The sequence below is a fragment of the Leguminivora glycinivorella genome, chromosome 2, assembly GCF_023078275.1.
Source record: "Leguminivora glycinivorella isolate SPB_JAAS2020 chromosome 2, LegGlyc_1.1, whole genome shotgun sequence".
Classification (NCBI taxonomy): domain Eukaryota; kingdom Metazoa; phylum Arthropoda; class Insecta; order Lepidoptera; family Tortricidae; genus Leguminivora; species Leguminivora glycinivorella.
This window is the reverse complement of record NC_062972.1, coordinates 17,501-42,120: the sequence shown is the minus strand read 5'-3', so window position 1 is coordinate 42,120 and position 24,620 is coordinate 17,501. Positions and strand designations below refer to the sequence as shown.

Here is a 24,620-nt window from a genome sequence, read left to right as displayed (position 1 = left end):
TTATTTTTAATAAATTTTGGCTTTATTTGTGAATGTTAATGTTGGTTTCATTGCTTCCAAGTAAAGAGCGCCCTTTTTGAAATTAGGGGTACATTCACGAGTTATTAATAAGAGTTTTGAATGATTCACGGTTATTTTCATTAGACTTATATTGACCGCGCGAAGGAGGGTAGATCGCGCGCTGTCTATGCAACTTTAACATCCACCCGCCTTCGTCAGTTTTCCGTGATCATGATGCATGCAACTGCGTCGAAATATCGGGAGCTCGACAAAAATCAAAAAGGTAATCACGGTCTATATGCCGGTCAATATAAGTCTAATAATTGGTGCCCGATTGATATTCCGAAATAAAATACGCCGATTTTCGTTACGCCGACAACGATTCGCCGACGTCTGTTTAGGCCGAATAACGATTGGAAAATTCTCATTTCGCATAATATCCGTTCGTAAACGGAGTCAGTAGGCAGAAATTTGATACGCCGATTTACTTTTCGACGAATAATCATTAAGTAATTGTAAAAATTGGCCGACACAAAATTGGTCGAAACACAATAGGTCGAGTGATCATTTGGTATTTTTTTTTGGTGAGTTGGCTTGGAGCCTTGAACTTGCGTAAAAAGTTTTCTGCGGATTCTAAAATCTAGTTGTTAGATCGTTTGCAAGAGTAATTCACATTTATTTCATTTACTTATTTATATTAATCATCATGTTCTGATTCTAATTAATTTTAGTAAATTATGTATTGTTGTTTTCAAGTCACCATAATTCATTCGTTGGAAAATATTTTAACAATGTATAAAATGTGAAACGTTATTCGACTAAACATGGCCTAAACGAAAATATTACTTTGCTAAATGAAAAATGTCCAATAATAGTTCGGATAATTTGCACAGAAGCGAACTGAACTGTGTGCGAACCAAGATTCTACGTAACGTTATTCGACCAAAAGTGACAGCGATAGTTTGATTATTCGGCTAAACGGCATTCGGCGAATCGTTGTCGGCGAATCAATAATCGGCTAAAAAATTGTCGGAGAATCATTAGGTAGCCCTAATAATTATTAATGTGTGTTCGTAGATTTCTAGGTTTTCCTTATATAAATATATATTTTTACATTAATTTTATATCTTAATTAGGGTGCCCGATTGATATTCCGAAATAAAATACGCCGATTTTCGGTACGCCGACAACGATTCGCCGACGTCTTTTTTGGCCGAATAACGATTGGAAGATTCTCATTTCGCATAATATTCGTTCGTAAACGGAGTCGGTAAGCAGAAATTTGATACGCCGATTTACTTTTCGACGAATAATCATTTAGGAATTGTAAAAATTGGCCGACAAAAAATTGGTCGAAACACAATAGGGCGAGTGATCATTTGGTATTTTTTTTTGGTGAGTTGGCTGGAACTTGCGTACAAAGTTTTCTGCGGATTCAAAAATCTAGTTGTTAGATCGTTTATAAGAGTAACTCACATTTGATTCATTTACTTATTTATATTAATCATCATGTTCTGATTCTAATTAATTTTAGTAAATTATGTATTGTTGTTTTCAAGTCACCAAATTTTTACTTTTAAAATATACATTGTTTGTTTAAGAAACAAAAAGTGTCTATTAAGTGCGTAATTTTTTTACGACAGCGATAATTCATGCATTCGAAAATATTTTAACAATGTATAAAATGTGAAACGTTATTCGACTAAACGTGGCCTAAACGAAAATATTACTTTGCTAAATGAAAAATGTCCAATAATAGTTCGGATAATTTGCACAGAAGCGAACTGAACTGTATGCGAACCAAGATTCTACGTAACGTTATTCGACCAAAAGTGGCAGCGATAGTTTGATTATTCGGCTAAATGGCATTCGGCGAATCGTTGTCGGCGAATCAATAATCGGCTAAAAAATTGTCGGAGAATCATTAGGTAGCCCTTAATTAGCATACAAAACGGGATAGGTATTATATTATAGAAAACAATATGACACTTTTTAGCACGTGTCTACATTTCATACTGTCGGTAAATACAATAATAATCGTTTATATTTGTACCGGAAAGAAACAAGCTTATTCCGCTGAACAGTGTTTTTTTTTTGTAGAAGAATTGTATCGTCATCGGGCGTCAACACTTTTTGAATACCAAATGACAGTTTGATCGGATAGATGTCGCAGCGGAAGAGTGTTTAGTCGCGTGCCAGTGTGCGCGTGCGCTACTCGGCGATGGCGAGCGCGGCGAGCATGCGCGCGAGGGGCGCTTCCTTCTGCTCGGCGGCGGCCTGGCTCTGCAACGACAACATTTTATCAGCTCTACCTTAACTTTGCTGCGAGTTGGAACCGCGTCAAATAATAGGGAATTGACCATCACAAAATGTAAATGCCGGCGCATGTCCCTGGACATAAAGCAGTAAAAGGTGAAGCGTGTACCTGCGACCACTGGCACAGCCGGAGCGCCTCCTGCCGCTTGCCGCCGCCCGAGGACTTGTAGTGGCCCAGCAGGTTGTTGCTCGCCTGGAACGTGCATTACACTTATTCGTTTTTAACTATTACGAGAACTCGACGTTCTTCAAACCTTCAAGAAAAAAACGTACACCCATTTTAATGGCCGACAACGCGCCTCCAACGCTTCTGGTGTTTCGGGTGGGCGTGATCGCTTAGCATCAGGCGCCCTGACTGCTCGTTTGCCTTCTATTAAAAAAAAACTCGTAACACGAAATTACGGCTCCGGTAAAAGGCATAGCACTGTTTTTGCCACAAGCGCTTTACAACATTTGATAAAAAGCTCCCGTCAGCCGTCGCCGATAATATTTTGTAGTTTTTGTAACCGCAACTAAATGCGGAAGTATACTTCTGACCACATCGAATCGTTATTTGCCAGCGTTCGTCTGCGCCGCGCACGCGCGCGACAGGTGCAGGAGTGGAGCTCACCAGGAACAGCCCGAGCAGCGCGCGCATGTTGCCGGGGTTGAGCTTCGCGGCCTGGCAGTAGTACGTCTTCGCCAGCTCCATGTTCTCCATGCCACCCTGGAACAACATCATCAGATTATTACTCAAACAACCATAACATATCGTCACTACTTTTAAAAAATCTCGTATCTCACGCTGTTCCTCAAAGTTAAAACGCAGTAAGTCTATATGCATTTCACATACTTACTACAATTTTCTTTTCATTGACAGACGAAGATACAAGTTTTTTTAAAAGTAGTGACGATATATGTGATTGTGTCAATTTGCTTCAGCAAATGCCTCTTTTGAACGTATCCTGTAGCTTCAGTGAACCACACAGCCACAGCCTGTCCAACCTGCTACAGCTCAGGTACTCAGACTAGCTCACCATGGTGTAGCGGATGTCGGCCAGGCGCTGCAGGTGCAGGTGGCTGTGCGGCTGGTGCAGGTGCAGCTCCTGCAGGAGCCAGGTCCTCACTCACCATGGTGTAGCGGATGTCGGCCAGGCGCTGCAGGTGCAGGTGGCTGTGCGGCTGGTGCAGGTGCAGCTCCTGCAGGAGCCAGGTCCTCACTCACCATGGTGTAGCGGATGTCGGCCAGGCGCTGCAGGTGCAGGTGGCTGTGCGGCTGGTGCAGGTGCAGCTCCTGCAGGAGCCAGGTCCTTACTCACCATGGTGTAGCGGATGTCGGCCAGGCGCTGCAGGTGCAGGTGGCTGTGCGGCTGGTGCAGGTGCAGCTCCTGCAGGAGCCAGGTCCTCACTCACCATGGTGTAGCGGATGTCGGCCAGGCGCTGCAGGTGCAGGTGGCTGTGCGGCTGGTGCAGGTGCAGCTCCTGCAGGAGCCAGGTCCTCACTCACCATGGTGTAGCGGATGTCGGCCAGGCGCTGCAGGTGCAGGTGGCTGTGCGGCTGGTGCAGGTGCAGCTCCTGCAGGAGCCAGGTCCTCACTCACCATGGTGTAGCGGATGTCGGCCAGGCGCTGCAGGTGCAGGTGGCTGTGCGGCTGGTGCAGCAGCAGCTCCTCGGCGCAGAAGGCGGCGCGCGCGTACTCGCCGCTCTGCAGGTACAGCTCGCACAGCTCCTGCCACGCCTCCACGTCCGACATGAACCTAAAGCGACATTTACAACAATTACATTCAGGAAAAATCAAAGTGGTACAAAGAGACGCTCTGGACAGAATTCCAAAAGGAGATATTCGCAAGCGCACGAAAGCTACCGACATCGCTAAACAAACTGCGAAACTAAATTAAAAATGGGTTATATCTGTCGCAGAGATGACGATCGATGGGACCAGTGAGTACTGTTTTCGATATGGATATTGGAGACCGCGACTGGAAGCCGAAAGTTGAATTGAGTTTAGTGGAGTGAATTAATTGGTGAAAACAAGACGCCAAAGCTAATCACAGGCAAAAATGAATGAATATGAGAAAGACTGATTTAAACTTTCACGATTTTTACACATAATATTTAAAATTGCAAACGGGACTTAATCGCGTATTACTATGTTTTAAACACTAACCTCCGACGTTTCAAGGACGGCATTGTCCCCGTGGTGTCGGAGCAGACTGGCTAAAGTTGACATCAACATCTTCTAGCTGTACGAGTTTTTCGAACTACCCACACTTGGTCCTGACTATACCCATTTGAACAATTTGTCCACTTAGGCCCACTTGCACCAACCACTTAACTCAGGGTTAGTGGGCTGTCATCTGTCAAATTCCATATAAAATGGTGGGTTAACGCTTGGGTTAACCCTCCATTTTCGTTGGTGCAAGTGGCCATTAGGGATGTCACCTTGTCGACACACAACACTCACAATATTCGGTTTCACAACCTGCAATATTTGTTTCCTCTTGCATTTACTAATGACCGGGTTCCATGTGGATGAGATATTTATTTTTCCTAGTGCACAAACACCCTTTGTAATTAAAAAAAATATGAGAAAGGATTCAAATGAGTGCAACCTGTGAAACTGTAGGTACCTACTTCTTGAGGTAGTCGACGAGCTCCTTGACGGCCTCGCTGACGAGCCCCTGCGCCTTGAGGACGGCGACCCTGCGCTTGCGCGCCGCCGCGTTGGTCTCGTCCGCCTTCACGATCACGTCCAGCAGCTCCAGCGCCTCCGAGTATCTGCAGCACGGAACGTAACCTCTCATTAATGATGCCACTCGATCCTAATAAGATCGATCACTTTGTTGTCAATTCGTATGTCTGTCTCTCGAGGTCCTCTTTCTCAGAAACGTGTTGGCCTCGGGGTATCGAGCTGGAATTTATATCAAATGCTCAGATCTACTGTCCCTTGGAACTGTGAAAAAATCAAACTTATAAGGTACTTGAGCTAGCGCTCGATACGCGAGCCTGACTCGCACTTGGCCGTTCTTTTTCCTGTAATCAATTTTGATTGTATCCCTGCATAGTTCCTACGCCGCTGGATCACTATTGCAGAAATTCACAGTGAAGGTCGTCCCCATTGCAAAGAAAATAAAAATTGTATGTATATAGACACCTACTTATATATATAGATACAATTAGTTATTCTCATAGACATGAGAGCATGCTGACCTCTCCTCGGCCTCCAGCTGCGCGGCCTTGTACCGCGTGACGCGCAGGCTGCCCGGGAACTCCTGCTGCAGCAGGGCGATGCACTGCTTGGACACGCTGTACGTGTGCGTGTCCAGCGCCGCGTACAGCACTTGCTCCAGGATCACATACTCTGTAGTTGTACAGTAAACATGACACATAAGTAGGGTAAAGATAAGCTTAGTCATAGACTTTTTATTCAACTTTTACATTTAAATAAAGTATTCTCATTTTTATGTATTATTTTAGAAACAAGAATGAATAATAGCTCATGCGGACTCTCATTGCCCAGCTTGCTGACGTCGTCCATGATGGCGACCCACAGCTCCATCACGTCCTCGCTGCGCCGCTCGTTGTTCTCGCGCCATTGCCGCAGTAAGTCTTTTATTTCTGGAAAATACAACTAACTACTTTAACATCTATAGGATATACAATAATTTTAGGATAATAATAGTTTGTTGAACTGAATAATTGAATACTGAAAGTATTGAACAAATAAACACTTTCGCAACCAGGCTAAATTTCGAACAATACCCCCGAAACCGACAGTACCCGATAGTCGGGCAACGACGTGCAACTCAATGCCGGACGCCGCGAACCCGATAGTCGGGCAAGCGGCGGACGCTCAGGGCTGTGCCAAGTAACTTTCTTATACGTGCATAAAATGAAAGAGTGCGTAGCACAATGTCGAAAATCAAATGTTCTAAGTACGAAATTCCGAAAGACATGACATCGAAAATCAAAATTGCTAATGTACGAAATTCCTAAATTCAACAGTGAAGTTAACTCCTCTTCGCGTAATTGTGGCTGAGAGTTGTGCTCATCAACTACTGCATCCTCGCCGAATATATTTATTAAGTCTCGCTCAATGTCACCAGGACCACGAGCATTAGAAACAACCAAATTAATTATCAATTCCAATCAGAGGCAAAACCACAAAGTCCAGTAAGAAAGCAGAAGTCACAGTTGTCCAGAAACAAGCCGATAGTCGTCAAAATAAAAATTAACACAACACAACAACGTCCAAAGCACATCACAAACCATTACGGAATGGCTCGGATTGCAAATTTTACACGTGACCGGTGTGAAAAACCCGAGTCGCAAACTTCAAATAGATAAGGGATGGTAAACAACATCTCCAGGGTTAAGTGTATGATCACAGTAACTACATTCTTTTGTCAAAGAAATTGCGACCTTATGGTATGTGTACTAGCGTATTAACTATTCAAAGCTACTTGTTACGTTTTGCTTCCACGCAGTTGCAGTGCAGTGCTGTTTTATGACTGACCTATTGTCTTTTTCTGAGAACTGCCACTTAGAAATTAGAATGTTGTTAGGTTCTTAGTTGAATTTATTGGTTTATTTTTCTCCGAATTTTGTTTCACTAAAATCATCCTATGAGTACCTACTCTATCACTCTTAAATATTCGTAAACACAAATTAGGTTGTACGATTTACGAAAATTCTAACTCCTATTGATACATACCCCTGTATGCGACCAACTAATAAGAATTATTATTTTGTAATCGCATTAGGTAAAGTAAATAAAAATACAAAGTGAATTAATAAATATAATAATCAACTGTACCAACTTTTCGACCACATAACACACACACCAAATTACACACCACAGAACAAATTAGACAAACATAATAATATGAGATAAACCTAGAAAAAGATACCAGGATACAGGCCATATCAGTTGTTTTTTCAACTGCCTGCCTGAATTATATAAATAATAATAATAATAATAACAAACTGGCGCAAACCTGTGGTACTAAATACTGCGGACCGCAAGGCGGTATGGGAGAGCAAGCAGCTACACGGGCGGTTCTACAAGGCCCTCACGGGACCCGATGTAGATCTGCTCGCATCGGTGAACTGGTTACGATTCGGGGACCTCTTCGGAGAAACCGAGGGTTTTGCCTGTGCAATTGCGGACGAAGTTATGATGACGAACAACTACCGGAAATATATCCTGAAGGACGGTACGGTCGACATTTGTCGGGCATGCCGCCGTCCCGGAGAGTCACTCAGGCATATCATTTCCGGTTGTTCTCATCTAGCTAACGGCGAGTACTTGCACAGACATAATCTCGTAGCCAGGATCATTCACCAGCAACTTGCTCTTCAATACGGCCTTGTGGACCGCGAAGTACCGTACTACAAGTACTTACCTGCGCCAGTTCTCGAAAATGGTCGTGCCACGCTCTATTGGGATCGATCTATTATCACTGACAGGACTATTGTAGCCAATAAGCCTGACATTGTGATAATAGATCGACTGCAACGCCGGGCAGTGCTCGTTGACATCACCATCCCCCATGATGAGAATCTCGTGAAAGCCGAGAAGGACAAGTCCAGTAAGTACCTAGACTTGGCTCACGAGATAACCGCCATGTGGGATGTTGATTCAACGATCATTGTTCCGATAGTCGTTTCAGCGAACGGTCTCATAGCGAAGAGTCTCGACCAACATCTTAAGAGACTCTCGCTAGGTGGCTGGATCAAGGGCCAGATGCAGAAGGCGGTGATCTTGGACACAGCGCGGATAGTCCGACGGTTCCTCTCTCTGCAGCCCTAACCACCGGCAGCTTGGGCCTTGCCCCGCTGCTGGCGGCACCCTAGGTTAGGTTTTTTATAATGTGTTTATATATTTTGTATTGTTTTGTATGTGGTTTTGTATTTTACTTTTATAATCATATTATAAAACCTAGCCTAAGAATTAAAATGAATAAAGAGAAATAATAATAACAATAACATAAGTACATTATAATCAGAAGACAGTCAGTGGCAGCCCTGAGGTAGCGAAGATGCAAAGCTTGCCCGACTATCGGGTACGTTGGCGTCGCGTGAAGGTTTATAGCTCTTGCTCGACTATCGGGTATGCCGGCATCTGAGTAAAGTTTACGAGTACTCGATTGTCGGGTACGCGGTGTCCAATGTGTTAAAACAAGTGATGTTATGTATACGTTGAAAAAAAAAATTAGGCTACAGGTTGTAAATCATTACCATTTTCTAACTGGTCTTTTGTTGCTAGTTTGCAAACTGTAAAGTTGTTAATGTAAAAAACTATAGCATATCGGAACACAAGCAAGTATTATTAGTAACTAGATTCAAGAATAAACTATTTCTATTTGTAATACCCAAGAGTGACATATTGTGTTCAAATAATTAAATTGTAACAACCATGTACTCTAAAATAAGGTTAAATTTATTATTCTCCGCTACCTAGGTTGTCTGGAAGAGATCACTCTTTAGCGATAAGACCGCCTCTTGTTTTACCTCTTAAGTTGTTGTTTATACTTACTATGTTGTTTCCTGTATTGAGGTGTGCAATAAAGAGTATTTGTATTGTATTGTAGTCTATAACATGTACCATGGTTAGCAAATAAATGATTTATATTTCCTGTGTATAACTGAATATAGAAAAGGCAAGGTCTTTTATTTTATGGTAAACGTGTAGCATTAACACAGAATTTTAGTTAAATACGAGAGAAACTTTTCCCACGATGATTTTAATGAAATACTTGATAATGTCTACAAACCTCCTATGCTGAGATCTTCGTAATTGTAGGACATGTTTATCTTTTTTTATTCAGTAGTGCTATAACTATTTTAACCAAATAAATAATATAACTTCAGTAATGTTGTCGGAAAACTATAATCATTTCCTCAGTAACACAGTTCACACCACATAAGTTCACTCAGTTTTTTTTTTTCACACAGACCACACAGTTGTCATTGTCGATGTCTCTTGTCATTCAAAAAGGGAAAATGTCAAAAAATTCTATTGATGATTGGTGGACATGGTCAGCACATAGATTTAGAATTATTAAACTAGATTGTGGAATCACATTTTTTGCCATACTAAATTGAACCTTATCACTGAGATAGAAAGGTGATCGTATCAGACTAGCGAAATCGGTCCACATGAGAGGGCATTGTTTGGGCTGGTGTCCCTCTCGCACGTGTGGCCAGTGTTAATGAGGTTACCATAGTAGTAGTATTTTTATCTGTATATTACCTGACTTTATAACTTCTTATATTATTTTAGTGTTATATTCAAACTAGGGTTTCGATATATTTCAAAGAATTGGAAAATAATTATAATGTAATTATTTTGATGCCAATAAATCAAAGATTTGTATAATTAAAAAATATGTTCAAATGGGTATTAGTAGATTTGGTAGTAACTTTGAAAATTGACTGGTATCCCCAATGTATGACAGTGATGACGTCACTAAATAATGTTGACATTGTCAGTAAGTGCGAGAGGGACACCAGCCCAAACAATGACCTCTCATGTGGACACACTTTTTGACCTAACTACTCATTCTGGTTTTTTTTTTTTTTTTAATTGATGGCCTTCCCCTCTTTTTACAGGAGGGATTTTGCCAACGACGACGTTAAAGACATACAACGCACGATAAGAATGTTCGGTGAAAATTTTTGGTGGGAAAGGAGCTGGAAACCTAAAACAAAAAAACATTTATTGTTAAGGACATCACAGACAGCACAGGACGAATGTACAGTTTATTAGAGAAAAGAGCGGGAAAGGGCGATAGTTTTGACAGTTAGTAAGCATGCCAACATAAGGAGAAATAAGAGATTGACAATAAAATTGACAGTGTAATATTAATAATTTAGTAGATGAAGGAATATAAAAGAATTTAAAGTTTAATGTTATTTTCCTGTATGTGTTTGAGAAGCAATGCGGTAATGGGAGGGTCCATGAGGACCAGAAGCGTTTGAAGATTGATAGGACGCGGGATGTTTTTTGGTAAGAAGTCGTACATCGAGTGTTTAAGCTTGCTGCACGAAAAGAAAATGTGATCAGGAGTTCCTTCGTCAAGCCCGCATTCGCACAGGGAGCTATCCCGAACCCTAATTTTGGCAAGGAACACCGGAGTACAGACGTGACCTAATCGGAGACGGCAGAGTGTAGACGTGGCCCATTTAGTAGCGGAACGGAAGCGGAAAAACCATGGTTTATATGGAATAATTGGTTGTATGTTTCCATAATGTTTTCCAATATGGCGTCTGGAATTGTCCCATAGTTTCTGCCAGTCATCTCTCAAATCACGGTGAGCTTTAATCATTAAATCGGATGCGAGAACCATGCTGTGTGACTCTGAACCATTGAGGATTGCTTGTTTTGCCCACATATCGGCATCCTCATTACCTTCTATCCCGCAGTGGCCCGGAATCCAGACTAATGTTATCTGAAGGCCTTTTTCATGACATCTGTGTAATAATTGTTTCAGATTGAGGATGAATGGGGATAACATTTTCATTTTGAAATGGTTGCCTACTAAAGCCTGTAGGCAGCTTTTAGCATCAGAGAAGATAATAACTTTTGGAATGTTGTGGGACTCCACATATGCCACAGCCTCCATCAACGCTATTGATTCCCCGGTAAAGACAGAGGACTGTGAGGGGCATTTGTATGATAGGAGGACACGGTATCTGGGGATCCAAATTGCTGCTCCGACACAGCTATCATTGTTCAGTTTTGAAGCATCAGTGTATATTGGTAAGAAATCTTCCCACTTTTCCAGTTCTTTTTTTAATTTTGCATTTGCTCCTGGGTCACTTTTATTAATGTTAAAATTTAAAATTACTTTGGGGAGTAGATTAAACATTTATATTCTGTTTCGAATATTGCATTTTTGCCTGTGCTATAAAGTGAGGGAGAGAGGTCTTGGATTTTCCTATAACTAGAAATAAATCTGGGTGTTTCTTTATGAGACCAATATGCATTTTCAGGAATCAAGGAGGAGAGAGCTTGGAGTCGAGGGATGAGCAAGTGATTTGATATGGAACAAGCTCTCAATACATATCGGTCTGCAAGGAGTTGTCTACGGAGAGATAGGGGTGGATCTACACACTCCACCTGCATGCAATTCTTTGGCGAAGATTTCATAGCACCCAGGATTATTCGTAGGCATTTTGCTTGAATGGCATCCAACTTTCTGAGTGCTTCTTTATTGCAAGGTTCTAGGACAAAGGAGCCATAGTCCATTTGGCTGCGGATTAAGGCATTATATACAAGTTTTTGGCAGTATGGATGAGCACCCCACCAAACCCCAGAGAGAGATCGAAGTACATTAATACCTCTTTCGCATTTGCCAACAATGTGGTTCAAATGTGGAACACCTGACATTTTGGAATCAAAAAGCACTCCCAGAAATTTTACCATATTGCTGGTGGGGATAATTTGGTCTTCATAGCGAAGAAATACATTTGGGATGGAATGACGGCGTGTGAAAGTAACAGTGCAGCTTTTTGAGGGAGAAAGGGATAAGCCATGCTCATCCAGCCATTCCTTAAGGTATACAAGAGCCTCATTGAGTCTAGCCGTTGCACTGTCCAAATTATGGTCCGCAGTATAAACTACCAAGTCATCCGCGTATTGGAGAATATTACAGAATGGGAGAACAGATTGGTCAATATCAAATGTGTAAAGATTATATAGAAGAGGGCTGAGGACAGAGCCTTGCGGGAGGCCTTGCCATACTATACGAGGAGGGAGGAAAGCTTTACCGGATCTAATTTTGATGGTTCTTCCCATGAAGAGTTTGGAGACAATATTAACAATTCTCACAGGAATGCTCAGCTGAAGCAGTTTTGCTCTGAGCAGAGGGAGCTGCACATTGTCATAAGCTGCAGATATATCTAAGAAGCATGCGGTAAGTTGTTGTTTCTCAGAGAGGGCTAATCTTATGTCTGCAGTCAAGATGGTTAAGCTGTCCGAGGTACTTTTCCCCTTGCGAAATCCAAACTGGGTATCTGCTAAGAGTCCTTTGTTTTCAACAAACCATTCCAATCTACATTTCACTAGATGTTCAAATATTTTTCCCATGGTTGCAGATAGAGCTATGGGCCGGTAAGAAGAAGCTTGTTGAGGATCCTTGCCTGGCTTCAAGATTGGGATTACTACTTGGGTCTTCCAATCATCAGGGACCTCACCGGATGTAAAGAACAGATTGAAGAGGTTTAGAAGGTGTTGTTTGCAAAGCGGGCTAAGTTTTTGGATGAAGCAGTACGGAATACCATCCTCACCAGGTGAGCTGTTGCGGAGACCAGTCAAAACCATATCGAATTCCGAGATACAAAAGGGGTTGTCAAATGCAGATAACTGAAGATTAGAGGATGGATTAATGCAGCTTTCTTCCGGGACAGAAGGTGGGGCCAGTTTATTTGCAAAGTCTTCCAACCAGATAGAAGAATCGCAAGATGATGGAGGGTCGGGCTTGAATGACCCTCGAAACTTTTTTATGTTTCTCCAAACCAGTGATGATGGGGTTCTGGGATTAAGGCTTTCGCAGAATCCCTTCCAACCAATCTTTTTTGTTCTGCTTAGAAGTCGCTTGGTTTGGGCAGATACTTTTTTGTGAGTACTGAAATCTTCAGAGAGACCTGACTCATTATATCTCTGCTCTGCTGCATCTCGTTCCTTAACTGCTGCCGAACAGTCTGAATTCCACCACGGGGAGATGGAATCTTAGAGCTGGCCGGATTTTTCTTGGGAATGTGGCAGTCAGCTGCTTCTAGGATTATAGATTTAAACAAGAAGTAATTTTCAAGAGGACTTAGAGTATTATTTACTCTAAGAAGTTGATTTAACTTCTCCTCTACTTGAGATGAGAAATTGGGCCAATCAGCCTTTTCCAGCTTATACTTTAAAAGAGGTTCTGGTGATGAAAGACTCGATACTGCAGATGCTTTGGAAATTATTATAGGGAAATGATCACTACCGAAAGACTGGTTCAAAACCTGGTAGGAGAGCAGACAAGAAAGATTAGGAGAGCAAGCAGAAAGATCTAAGACTGACTTGGGGTTCTGGCCGGGATATACTCTGTGGGTTGGTGTGCCATCATTAATTATAGATACGTTGATATCATCAAAAAGATCAATGAGAAATGAGGAGAAAGTGTCACTATATGCTGAACCCCAGGAGGAGTTATGACAGTTGAAGTCACCTAAGATCAGAAGAGGACGAGGAACAGAAAAAAAGAGAGTAGATAGGTCAGGAATTAAATTTAGATTAGGATGGGGGATATAAATAGATACAATGTTTATTCCCATGACATTAGCGGCGACTGCGTTAATGTTATGGGAATGGGGGGGGAAGCTGGATCTGAGTAAAGGGGAATTTTCTATTAATCAATAATGCACTACCTGCACGACCATCATTGCGGTCATCACGGAGGCATGAAAATCCTGGGATCCTAAAGCGGGATCCAGGCCTCAGCCATGTCTCCGAGACGGCCGCGGCCGTAACAGAGTGATCGTTGATTAATTTGATTAAATCAGTTTTGTTTTTAATAATACTACGGCTATTCCATTGAAGGATATTGGTGGCCGTAGGGGCCATAATAGGGGAGCTAACTGAGGCTAGTTCGGTTCTGATGGCTGCAAGGTGATGGGCAACGTTGTTCGGTACGCATTCGCTAATCATGGAGGTAAACTTTTCCATCAGAGTTATCATGAGTGATAGACTGTTGTCATTTGTGGACTCTGTGTAAGATTGGGGGAATGAGAGGGCATGTCCGTTTGGCAATTGAGAAGGAGGTGTAGAAATTATATTTTGGTGATTTGGTGGTGGAGAAATTATATTTTGTTTGGGCTGGTGTCCCTCTCGCACGTGTGGCCAGTGTTAATGAGGTTACCATAGTAGTAGTATTTTTATCTGTATATTACCTGACTTTATAACTTCTTATATTATTTTAGTGTTATATTCAAACTAGGGTTTCGATATATTTCAAAGAATTGGAAAATAATTATAATGTAATTATTTTGATGCCAATAAATCAAAGATTTGTATAATTAAAAAATATGTTCAAATGGGTATTAGTAGATTTGGTAGTAACTTTGAAAATTGACTGGTATCCCCAATGTATGACAGTGATGACGTCACTAAATAATGTTGACATTGTCAGTAAGTGCGAGAGGGACACCAGCCCAAACAATGACCTCTCATGTGGACACACTTTTTGACCTAACTACTCATTCTGGTTTAACTGTAATTCTGTGGGTCAGCATGATTGTCATAGACAATATATGAAAATATTTCTAGTCTCATTTTATTCGTTTAGGATTTATACGACACAATAAAAAATGTGTTAATAGTCAATAAGTATATCCTTTCAAAATATTAATTATAATAAAAGATAATTATATTTTAAATTTACCTCTTTTTATTGAGTGGTCTGGTAACACAAACAAATATTTATAGTCTATGGTAGAGAACAAATTCGTTCAACGCATGTTGCGCTTAATATATATTTTTTTGTCTGTTTAGAATGTATAGAATTCCGATTATAGCACTATGCCACGAAGCGTGTTATCGACGTTTGAATACGTACATCGGAATACAAAAGTTTTGTGACTGCAAGCAATAGAACGAGACGTCTGCAATATGTCGGACTATTTGGAAATATTTTTAGATTAAGCTTAGCTTAGTACTCGTGTATATAAGTAATTCAAAGGTTTATTTTAGTGTAATCGACAGTATGAAAGATATTTGACAATCATTAATCCGAGGTAAGTCCCGTTACTGCGCGTTAACAATACATTGTATTCATTTCTTTCTTCCTTGTTCATAATGCTCGACTTTTTATGTCTCAATGGCCTTTATCTCGGGGTTTTGTTTTCTTTTGTCCTCTGTTTGCACTTTAAACGAGTTTGTGTAACTCAAAATCGGTGATTGCGATCGAGTTATTTATATGAAGTTATTTTGTGACAGATCGATAAGAAGAAGAGCTGTGCGTGATCGGAGAAGGTCTCGGCCGTATGCTCGGCTCGCGTGGCGGCGGAGTGGGCGATGCGCGTGAAGGCCGCCGCGACGGGCTGACGGCGCGCGAGCCCCCGCCGCGAGCGCGCGGCTGACGACATGGAGCAGCTCGTGCAGTGTCCCGTGTGCACCCTCTTCCTCCACAATGGCATGTCCCTGGAGTCCCACCTCGACACCCACCCTAAAGACCAAGTTATCAAGGCCCTGTGCAATTTATCTGCTAACAATGTTGGGTTTGGAAGCCGGACTTCCACACCCGCTCACTCTGAGCGCTCCTACAGGAGCAGGTCAAGGACACCCGCGGAGGACAGCCCTCGCTGGAGCGGCCGCAGCATCGACAATGAAAGATACTGGAGGCGGACCCCCAGCAGGAGCTCCAAGACCCCTGCATCCAGTATTGCTAGAAATGCAACACCATCAGATATTCAAATGGGTGACATCAACTTTGAAAATAATTCCAATAACGCAACATCTAGCCCCTACCCGGCTATGTCATTTATGAAGCCTGACAAATCTAGCCAGCCCTTCTTGCAGAATGTGCCGGGGCCGGAATTTGATCCACAGTATGTGTACTACCCGGACCAGCAGGAGGATAAGGAAATTAAGTATTCACGTAGCGCCGAGTATAGTGCCATAGACAACACTAGTAATGTGTTTACATATAATATGCCATCTGTGGCCCCAACTGTCAAGCTACAGCCGGCCCTGATGCCCACAGCTTCCCGTAGGAATAATGATCTTGTGAAAATACTTCCTAAACCTAATAATATACTTGTTAAGGCTAATGTGGGAGGAGTGCAATATATTACTCCTGGAGTAAAGCCCATGCACCTGGTGGTGCCCACTGCACCTTCTTTTGTGCAGAAAAGTGTTCAAAACAATATGATTGTGTCAGGTAGTATACCCGCCAGCCAGATCATGGAGCCCAAATCTGTAGCGACACCGCTGGCCAGCAGCAGTAGTACATTCAATCAGTTGTCAACGGGCACATTCACTCCGGGTACTACAGTGGTCACCCAGAATTCTCAGATCATTTACAGGGAAATGGTTCATAACTTGGACGGGAAGCCGTTCATTTCCAGCATGCCCGCAGTGCTCAGTGGCCATGACAATGTGACTAATGTGGCCGCCACTAGCTCTATGTACCAAAATGTCATGGTGGTAGACCCGTTTGGTAACACGTCCTGTATGTACACCACTCCTCAGCAGATTCTGTCCAAGCAATGCACCCCACCAGTCTATAGTGAAGTGTCCATGAGTAATCTTGAGAAAACACTGTCTAATCCTAGTAATGAATCTAACAAAACTTTGATCATTGAAGTGGGCCCCATAGTGGCACCGCAGGTGGAAGTGTGCTCCACCAGCACTAACACAAGCACCTCGCAAGCTTCTCAGACGATTGCAGATGTCGCCACTACATCTGGCCCAGAGAAGCAAGTAGAAAGAAATGACATACCCGGATCCACAAAGGGACTGAAAATTCTTAGCAACATTAAGGTGGAAGTCCCAGTACAGCATCACAAAAATTTGCTCAATACCATTGTAGACCTCACAGGATCACAGGAGCCTGAATACACAGAGCGAGCTGCCTCTCCGGAGAGGATTCTGCCCGATTTCGAGGACAACCACCACAGCCTGTCCGGGGACTGCTTGCAGCCCACCACTAGTAACGATAGCATAGTTTCAAATACATTCTCTGTGATAAAAAACGTCGGAAATCCTCCCTCGTACAAAGACTCAGTTTCCAAGTCTTCTGTTGTAGATAATAAAATTGATAACGAATTTTCCGATAGCTGCCCCATGCCCGACCTCATTTGCAACGAAAAGCCGTCGATATCACCATGCAGCGAGCTGTCAGAGAGTGGGGATAACTCCACCGATAGAATATCCATCTCGCCGAAGCCCGAGCCGCCGCCCGTGTCCACCGAACCGCCCGTAGAGACCACAAAACCACCTCCGAAGCCCTCCTTCAGGAGCGCTCCTCTAAGACTGAACAATATCTTTGTCAAGAAGCATAAGAAGATTTTAGAAATTAAGAATTCCAAAAGTTTTACTGTGACGCCATGCAGCAGTAAAGACCTCCAGATGGGGCCGTCGTCGCCGGCGCGGCCGCCCGAGAACTTCACCATGAATAAGATTCACAGCCTCGAGATCAGCAAAGAAGAGAGGACGGAGACCCTGCAGACCATCACGGTGGAGGTGTGCGCGGAGAACGACAACTCTTGCTCGCAGTCGTTCGACGCGGACACCTCGGAGCAGTCCATGGAGCTGGAGCCGGTGGCGTGCTCGAGCCTGCGCGACGCCGGCCAGTTGGCCGCCGTGCGCGTCAAGGAGGAGGTCAACTCCAGCAACGAGGGCTTCGGCGAGGAGCGCGCGCTCGCGCTCGCACCCGCGCCCGCGCCCGCGCCGCTCGAGGCCATGCGCCCCATCAACGTGATCGCGTACGGCGCCCTGGCCGACTTCGACGACGACTCCAACCACAAGGAGTTGCTCGAGCTGGAGGCCTCCTCCAAGAACAAGCAGTTCGTGAGCATGATGAGCGACAACTACTTCGGGGACAACATGTACGCGGAGTACTTCACTCCGGAGCGCGAGCGGCAGGCGTTCGAGGCGCGCGAGAAGGACGCGTACCTGTGGGGCGCGGCGCAGCGCGACGGCGAGTTCGTGCTGCCCACCTTCGTGCACGACGGCTACAAGGTGGCGGACGGCGGCGCCGAGTACGCCGAGCTGCGCGAGCGCGGCGCGCCCCAGCCGCACGCGCACGCGCACGCCGACGCCGACGAGCCCTGGACCCCGGTAACCTCCGTCTTCCTTATTACCAATCTCCTTCAATGCAGGATACACACATACCACCACGGCACATCATAATGAGCGGTCTGGATCCGACCCATGATTATTCAACAAATTCACATTTTCTTTTTGTTTTTCACATTTTCTAAGTTTATCGCAAAATGTACAGTTCACAGAGCCACTAAGGCACTGGTCCCACCGCGAGCTAGTAAGCTATGAGCTATCCGCTATAAAAACGAACAAAAGATGAGCACTCCCATGCAAATAAAAGAGACACGGCGATATTGATAGCTCACCGCTGGGCGAGTACAGAGTACGGAGTAACTATAAACATCGCCGTGTCTCTTTTATTTACAGGGAAGTGATTATCTTTTGTTCGTTTTTATAGTCGCTCATATCTCATAGTTTACTAGCTCGCGGTGGGACCAGTGCCTAATCATTTGTGCCTCTATTAATTAATCCATTGACTGCCAAATACCTACTTCAACTGACGCGCGTAGCCCAATATCGACCTTCTTACTTAATAACAAGGCTCACAATGCCGCGTCGCACAAGACAGGCGTGACATTTAAAGGGTTAAACGAAATAGCCGTTTACGAATAGTTTATTATTATTATTATATAATAAGCAGGCAGGCAGTTAAAGAACTGTTTCTCTGTAAAGGCCGCCCTGCCGATCTCTTTCCTCAGGTAGATCTCAGTCGGCCGAGTCTAAAGTGGGTCGAGGTCTCAGCCAGTCATTAAGTTTTGGGTCTGCCACAATGGCCGAGAGAAAGCATTGAATAATAATGTACGCGGTTACGTAAACTGCCCGTGTATCGAATTATATTACAGCTGCACCTTAATGTAAATAAGCTTTATCAAACATGGCTAAGAACCATGTAGCTGAATGAATCACGCTTTCACCATTGACATATGTACGTATTATTTTACTTCGTACGGACGCGACAATCGTAGTTCCACGATCCGAGAAATCCGCACCAAAAATCTGTTTCTCCGAGTTACGAATGTTACTATGGCACGTATCTGACGTATCGCGTCAAACTTAAAACACCCCCTTTTGTATTAGTTATAATAGTTATGACTGTATTGTTTATTTTTGAGTCATTTAGACATGGGACGCCTAATAGTTTTTCGTAGTTATAGAGGTATAGACTGCAGCTGCCGAAGTGGACGAGGACAACCAGTTTGAATTAAATTAGTCAGCAGCTGGTGAGAAAGGGTGACGCACTCTCAGTTCTCTGATTTCCTTATTACGCCAGTTTACCGCCTTCCTATGCTACTGTATCGAGTTGACATGCCTAGTTCACCTAGTTGTATTTGCCCTTGAACTGTGACAAGGTCCTTGCTAGAGACCCTTATAAAAAAAAAATATCAAGGCCCAAAATTAAATGATTATTACATTTGATAACCCTTCAAAGGCTGTATATTATCAAAATAGCTGTCGACGCTGTCGTCTCAACTTAGTCTGGCTGTACGCGTGTACGTTGACCGCGTCATCGGCAATAACGACACAAACAGAAGGCCGCAAAAATATCTGCCGCAATCTTATTTCTAGAGTCGTAAGAGTTGTCGATAATCGATATTCATGCAGCCTTCTCGCATAGCATGGGAAGTTAGAGAGACTATGAAGCGTCTTGTAAAAGTTACGGTCGGCGGAAGTAGTGAGGAAATGATGATTTGGTATCAAGTCGGAACAGTCGGTACCTAGTTTTTGGGTCTCTGTCAAATTATGAGGTATCCAACGCGCACAAAGCCTCCTGACTACTAAATGTCCATAGAGGATTTTGTGCACTTGACTCATACCGATGCCTAAGGTTGTCTGGTAAGTAGGTGACTCTTTATAGTCCGTTGCTTCTGGAAAGTTATGTATGAAAATGTTGGCATAATTAATGGAAGATTTTTTTTTGATTGGGATATGTACATTACAGGCCGAAGTTATTTTGAATCAACCCTCCCCATCCCTCCCCCCTCTGCGTCACCCCTCTTCCCCCCCTTAAATAGCCGAAAATGCGGTTTTTCGCGATTTCTGACAAAACCGTTGTAGATACAGAAAAAGCGTGTAGGAAAAAGTAATCCTTGATAAATTTACTACAAATCGTTCATTGACACTTTGGTTCTATCACTTATAGGTTTCGCGTGATCCATCACGAAAGTTGGTCCTTTACTGCAATTTTCTTTAATGAATGTTAAGTTTTCTCCCAAATTGCTTACGAAATCTGTTTGATATTACTAAAATATTATAAACTGAAAATGAATTTCAGGGGGAAAAATCACTACCATGGGTGGGACTTGAACTCACGGCTACTGAATTGATACTCCAGGGCTCTACCAACAGCTACCAAAAGCTCATCCCCAGTCATAGATACACTATATAGATCAATGGTACTCCTAGCGACTACTACCGTGAAAATATTACGTCTTAAATACAAATACAAATAATTTATTAATAAAAACATGATTGTACAGTGATTGTTCTTAAAGGCTAAGAATTGTTATACATATAAGAGATGTTTTATACAAATGCCTGAGCTAGGATAGTTCCTGTGTTTCAGGCAGAGGAAGGACTAAATTAGTGATTTATTTTTAATTATTCACTAAAATAAAACTTATAAGAAAATAAACACAAGACTTATTTTCGTAGGTTCCGAACTATTACATTACATATATATTCATTGTATATTCAATAGGTAATTATTTTACGACCATAAGTTACTGGAATTCCAAGACATATTGGAAATTCCACCCATGGTAGTGATTTTTCCCCCTTAATTTTATTTTAGTCATGAGTTACAATATTTTAGTTATATCAAACTAATTTCGACGATTTCGTATGCATTTTGGGCGAAAACTTAACATTCACTAAAGAAGATTGCAGCAAAGGACCAACTTTCGTGACGGATCACGCGTAAACTATAAGTGCTAGAACCAAAGTGTTAATAAATGATTTGTAGTAAATTTATTAAGGATTACTTCGTTCCTACGCGCTTTTTCTGTATCTTCAACAGTTTTGTCAGAAATCGAGAAAAACCGCATTTTCGGCACTTTAAGGGAGGGTAGAGGGGTGACGCAGAGGAGGGAGGAGTGGGGAGGGTTGATGAAAAATAACTTCGGTCTATAACGTACATATTTCAATTTAAAAAAATCTTCCATTAATTATGCCGTAATTTTAGCTAATTTCCCCCTGCTATTTAGTCAGTCTCTGTCATACGCCGCACAACACTGATGTCATCTTCAGTCATCGCCGTCCGTCCCTCACGCTGATCATCGGTGAAGTTAGGGCGACCACGTTTCATTAACCGTCGCCTCATATCTCTCAAGTAGGACGGTTATCAAGTCGTCTGTATGTTTTTTTATTATTTTTATTTTTATTTTTTATGTTTGTTCCTCGATATCTCCGTCGTTACTGGACCGATTTTGAAAAATTTTTTTTTGATTGAATGTATATGCAATTATGCATACAGATTGGTCCCATTTTTCTCAGAACCCAGTTCTGATGATGGGATCCTGGAGAAATCGAGGGAACTCGTCGAATCTGAAAGGCATACATATGGTGATTTTTGTGTTTTTAAAGGAACAGCATGCATTTAGGTACGGAACAGTGACATTTGGTGCAGTGGAACTGCTGATGATGGCCAGAACGGAACTCTTCAAATCTGAACGGCACGCTTATAGTGACTTTGGTATTTTTATAAGAACAGCATGCACTTTCGTCCAGAACAGTGACATTTGGTGCAGTGGAATTGCTGATGATGGTCAGAACCGAACTCCTCAAATCTGAACGGCACGCTTATAGTGACTTTGGTATTTTTATAAGAACAGCATGCACTTTCGTCCAGAACAGTGACATTTGGTGCAGTGGAACTGCTGATGATGGCCAGAACCAAACTACTCAAATCTGAACGGCACGCTTATAGTGACTTTGCCATTTTTATAAGAACAGCATGCGCTTACGTCTAGAACAGTGACATTTGGTACAGTGGAACTGCTGATGATGGTCAGAACCAAACTTCTCAAATCTGAACGGCACGCTTATAGTGACTTTGGTATTTTTATAAGAACAGCATGCACTTACGTCCAGAACAGTGACATTTGGTGCAGTGGAACTGCTGATGATAGTCAGAACCGAACTCCTCAAATCTGAACGGCACACTCATAGTGACTTTGGTATTTTTGTAAGAAAAGCATGCATTTAAGTTCAGAACAGTGACATTTTTTTAGTTATGTTTGTTAAGCATATTGAGTTTTCAGTTGAGCTTCGATTTCTTATAATATAATCGGATTCATGAGGAATTGAGGAAACTCCTCAAACCTTAACGTTATACGTATATTCATTTGTGTTGCCATCTAATAATTAAAGCATTAAAAGCAGTTTAAAAAAATACTTACACATTTCTACATAATCCAACATTCGCAAGTAGCTTTCACCAGAACCCGAAAGGCGACGGTTTTTTTTTCTTAAAAATTATTTTATTAAACCAGTTGTAAAGAGTGCCACGAGATGGGGCTTCATTGTGAAAGGCTAAACGAAGTATATTTATAACTCTTTTGTTCACTTAAATGACATTGAAAGTCATAAGAAAATCATGGTACGAACATTTTTTCTCGTGAAATACATACTGAAGTGAAACATAAAATTTTGATTTTGCCTCCATAACGTAAAATAAATGATAAATGAATGAAATGCACACACAATTATATGGGCAAAGAGTTCTATTAAAAAAAAATGTATTTAACTTAATTTTTAATTATTTTCTTTACAAGTGGCCAGTTCTAAAAACTATCAGTGTCGACCTCGTATGCAGACATTAAACGTCGATACTAACTTGACATTATCCCAAAGTTTATTTCCTGAGAAAATTAGGAAGGTCTGGCGGCTCTGGGCTCTTAGGGTCTGTTGCATCAAACCGTCTGTCACCGTTAAAGCGTTCGTTAAATTTTATTGTATGGGAAGTTCCATAGACGTCTACAGCGTGACGATGATGTGTCTGTCAAATGTGGTTGATGCAACTGGCCCTAAGAGCCCGGAGCCGCCAGACCTATCTTAGAGAGGCGAAATACGTGTCGAGTTTCGTATATTTATTTTTGCAGTGGGATGGTGGTAACATTCATTCATGTATACCTACAATACGCAAGTAAGTAAAACGGGCTAGCTCTGACTAGCACGTTATCTATTCGCGGATTAGCATGTAGAATGTTCTGGATTTAGATTGTAATAGTAATAATATTGTTTGGTTTACCGCAGATGTACCGCGAGGTGGCGATGGCGGGCGAGGGCTACGACCTGCTGGCGCGCGAGAGCTGGCTGTCCGACGCGGACGACGACTCCGCCGAGAAGCAGGACTGCCTGTTAGTCTCTCACCTACACGTTGCCTTCCCAATACACAAACGATTACGGTTACGGCCGGATTACATTTACCATTTCGTACATTTCTTAGTCTTGACTTTGTTTTTGAGAAGAATTTTTTTTGTAGTAAATGTTAGTGGTATAATTTGGTCCTTAAAGATTGCAGAAAACTTAGAACCAACTTTTGTAACTATTATTATCACGGAGGGTACAGATACGAATGCCGGCGCGATACTTTGTTCGTATCAGTGTCACCTGTATCGGTATACAATCGTAACTGTCAAGAGTCATTATTTTGTTGTTAAATCTGTCATATATATTGTCATTCCCTCATTCTGTGTTGATGCGCCCGGTTTACACGAGTGTCCCGGTGCAGGGAGACGGCGCCCCGCGCGGTGACGTGCGCGCTGTGCCGCGTGTCGTTCGCGTCGCGCGCCGAGCTGCGCGCGCACCGCCTGCTGGCGCACGCGCACGCGCACACACGCGCACGCCGCCAGCGCGCCCGGCAGCTCGCGCGCCGCCTACCGCCGCTCGCCCAACATCAAGCAGGAGGACAAGCCCGCAGTCGCACCGCAAACAGGTACCTACACAACAATAATATTACCATGTCGCTCACTTAGACGGCTGGAACTACTCAACTGTGCGTGCTCAAACTAAACTGGAATGAACCTGAAGGCCTGCGGTATTTCCGGGCCGTTCCATCCTTCAAACCTTCAAGAAGAGAGCGTACCCATGTTACGGCTACCTCCGACCCTTCTGGTGTGTCGGGTGTCCATGGGCGGCAGTAAAACCCTACATCGCGCGACCTGTTTACTCGTTTGCCTCCTATTGCATAAAAAAAATATCGAGCTTTTCTTGTTTTATTTTCCTAGTCACTCAGGATTCCTCCGGATGTTACCGAATAAATATGAATGTTTGCAGAAACGGACACGCTCCTGCTGCCGGACTCCAAAGAAGCGCTGTCGTCGAGCATCCTGTTCCCCGGCGGGCTGGAGAGCAAGCCCGTGCTGGTGAAGCAGGAGCCGCGCCGGCGCCGCCGCGACCACACGTGCCCCACCTGCAAGGTACGCCGGCGCTGCGGCGCCCGCGCCCCGCGCCCCGCGCCCCGCGCCCCGCGCCCAAGGGCTGGACACAGACTCCAATTTTACAGCTCACCACTTT

General features: G+C 43.1%; 2 protein-coding genes across 2 annotated transcripts in view; one reads left to right on the top strand and one right to left on the bottom strand.

The window, feature by feature from the left end:
- Window positions 1-1,988: 1,988 nt before the first annotated feature.
- LOC125242369 (ER membrane protein complex subunit 2-like) lies at window positions 1,989-9,253 on the bottom strand. Its single transcript, XM_048151173.1, has 8 exons — window positions 9,073-9,253; window positions 5,804-5,914; window positions 5,507-5,657; window positions 4,931-5,074; window positions 3,897-4,053; window positions 2,927-3,022; window positions 2,426-2,509; window positions 1,989-2,283 (listed from the first exon to the last, which is right to left on the bottom strand). The coding sequence occupies exons 1-8, from the start codon at window positions 9,104-9,106 to the stop codon at window positions 2,212-2,214; spliced, it is 849 nt and encodes a 282-aa protein (XP_048007130.1). The 5' UTR covers window positions 9,107-9,253; the 3' UTR covers window positions 1,989-2,211.
- Window positions 9,254-14,933: 5,680 nt separating this feature from the next.
- The window catches only part of LOC125234576, a 15,555-nt gene continuing 5,868 nt past the window's right edge, over window positions 14,934-24,620 (top strand). The window contains exons 1-6 of the mRNA XM_048140874.1: window positions 14,934-15,073; window positions 15,276-18,119; window positions 23,358-23,461; window positions 23,836-24,031; window positions 24,080-24,218; window positions 24,381-24,523. Of these exons, the coding sequence (XP_047996831.1) occupies window positions 15,423-18,119; window positions 23,358-23,461; window positions 23,836-24,031; window positions 24,080-24,218; window positions 24,381-24,523 (3,279 nt within the window). The 5' untranslated portion in view covers window positions 14,934-15,073; window positions 15,276-15,422. The remainder of the gene's footprint in view (window positions 15,074-15,275; window positions 18,120-23,357; window positions 23,462-23,835; window positions 24,032-24,079; window positions 24,219-24,380; window positions 24,524-24,620) is intronic.

Coding starts and splice junctions, on each gene's coding strand:
- LOC125242369 (XM_048151173.1), bottom strand. CDS start 9,106: ATGTCCTACAATTACGAAGATCTCAGCATAGGAG. Junction 5,658..5,803: donor CAGCAAGCTGGGCAATGAGA/GTCCGCATGAGC, acceptor GTACAACTACAG/AGTATGTGATCCTGGAGCAA. Junction 3,023..3,896: donor CCGACATCCGCTACACCATG/GTGAGTGAGGAC, acceptor ATGTTGTTCCAG/GGTGGCATGGAGAACATGGA.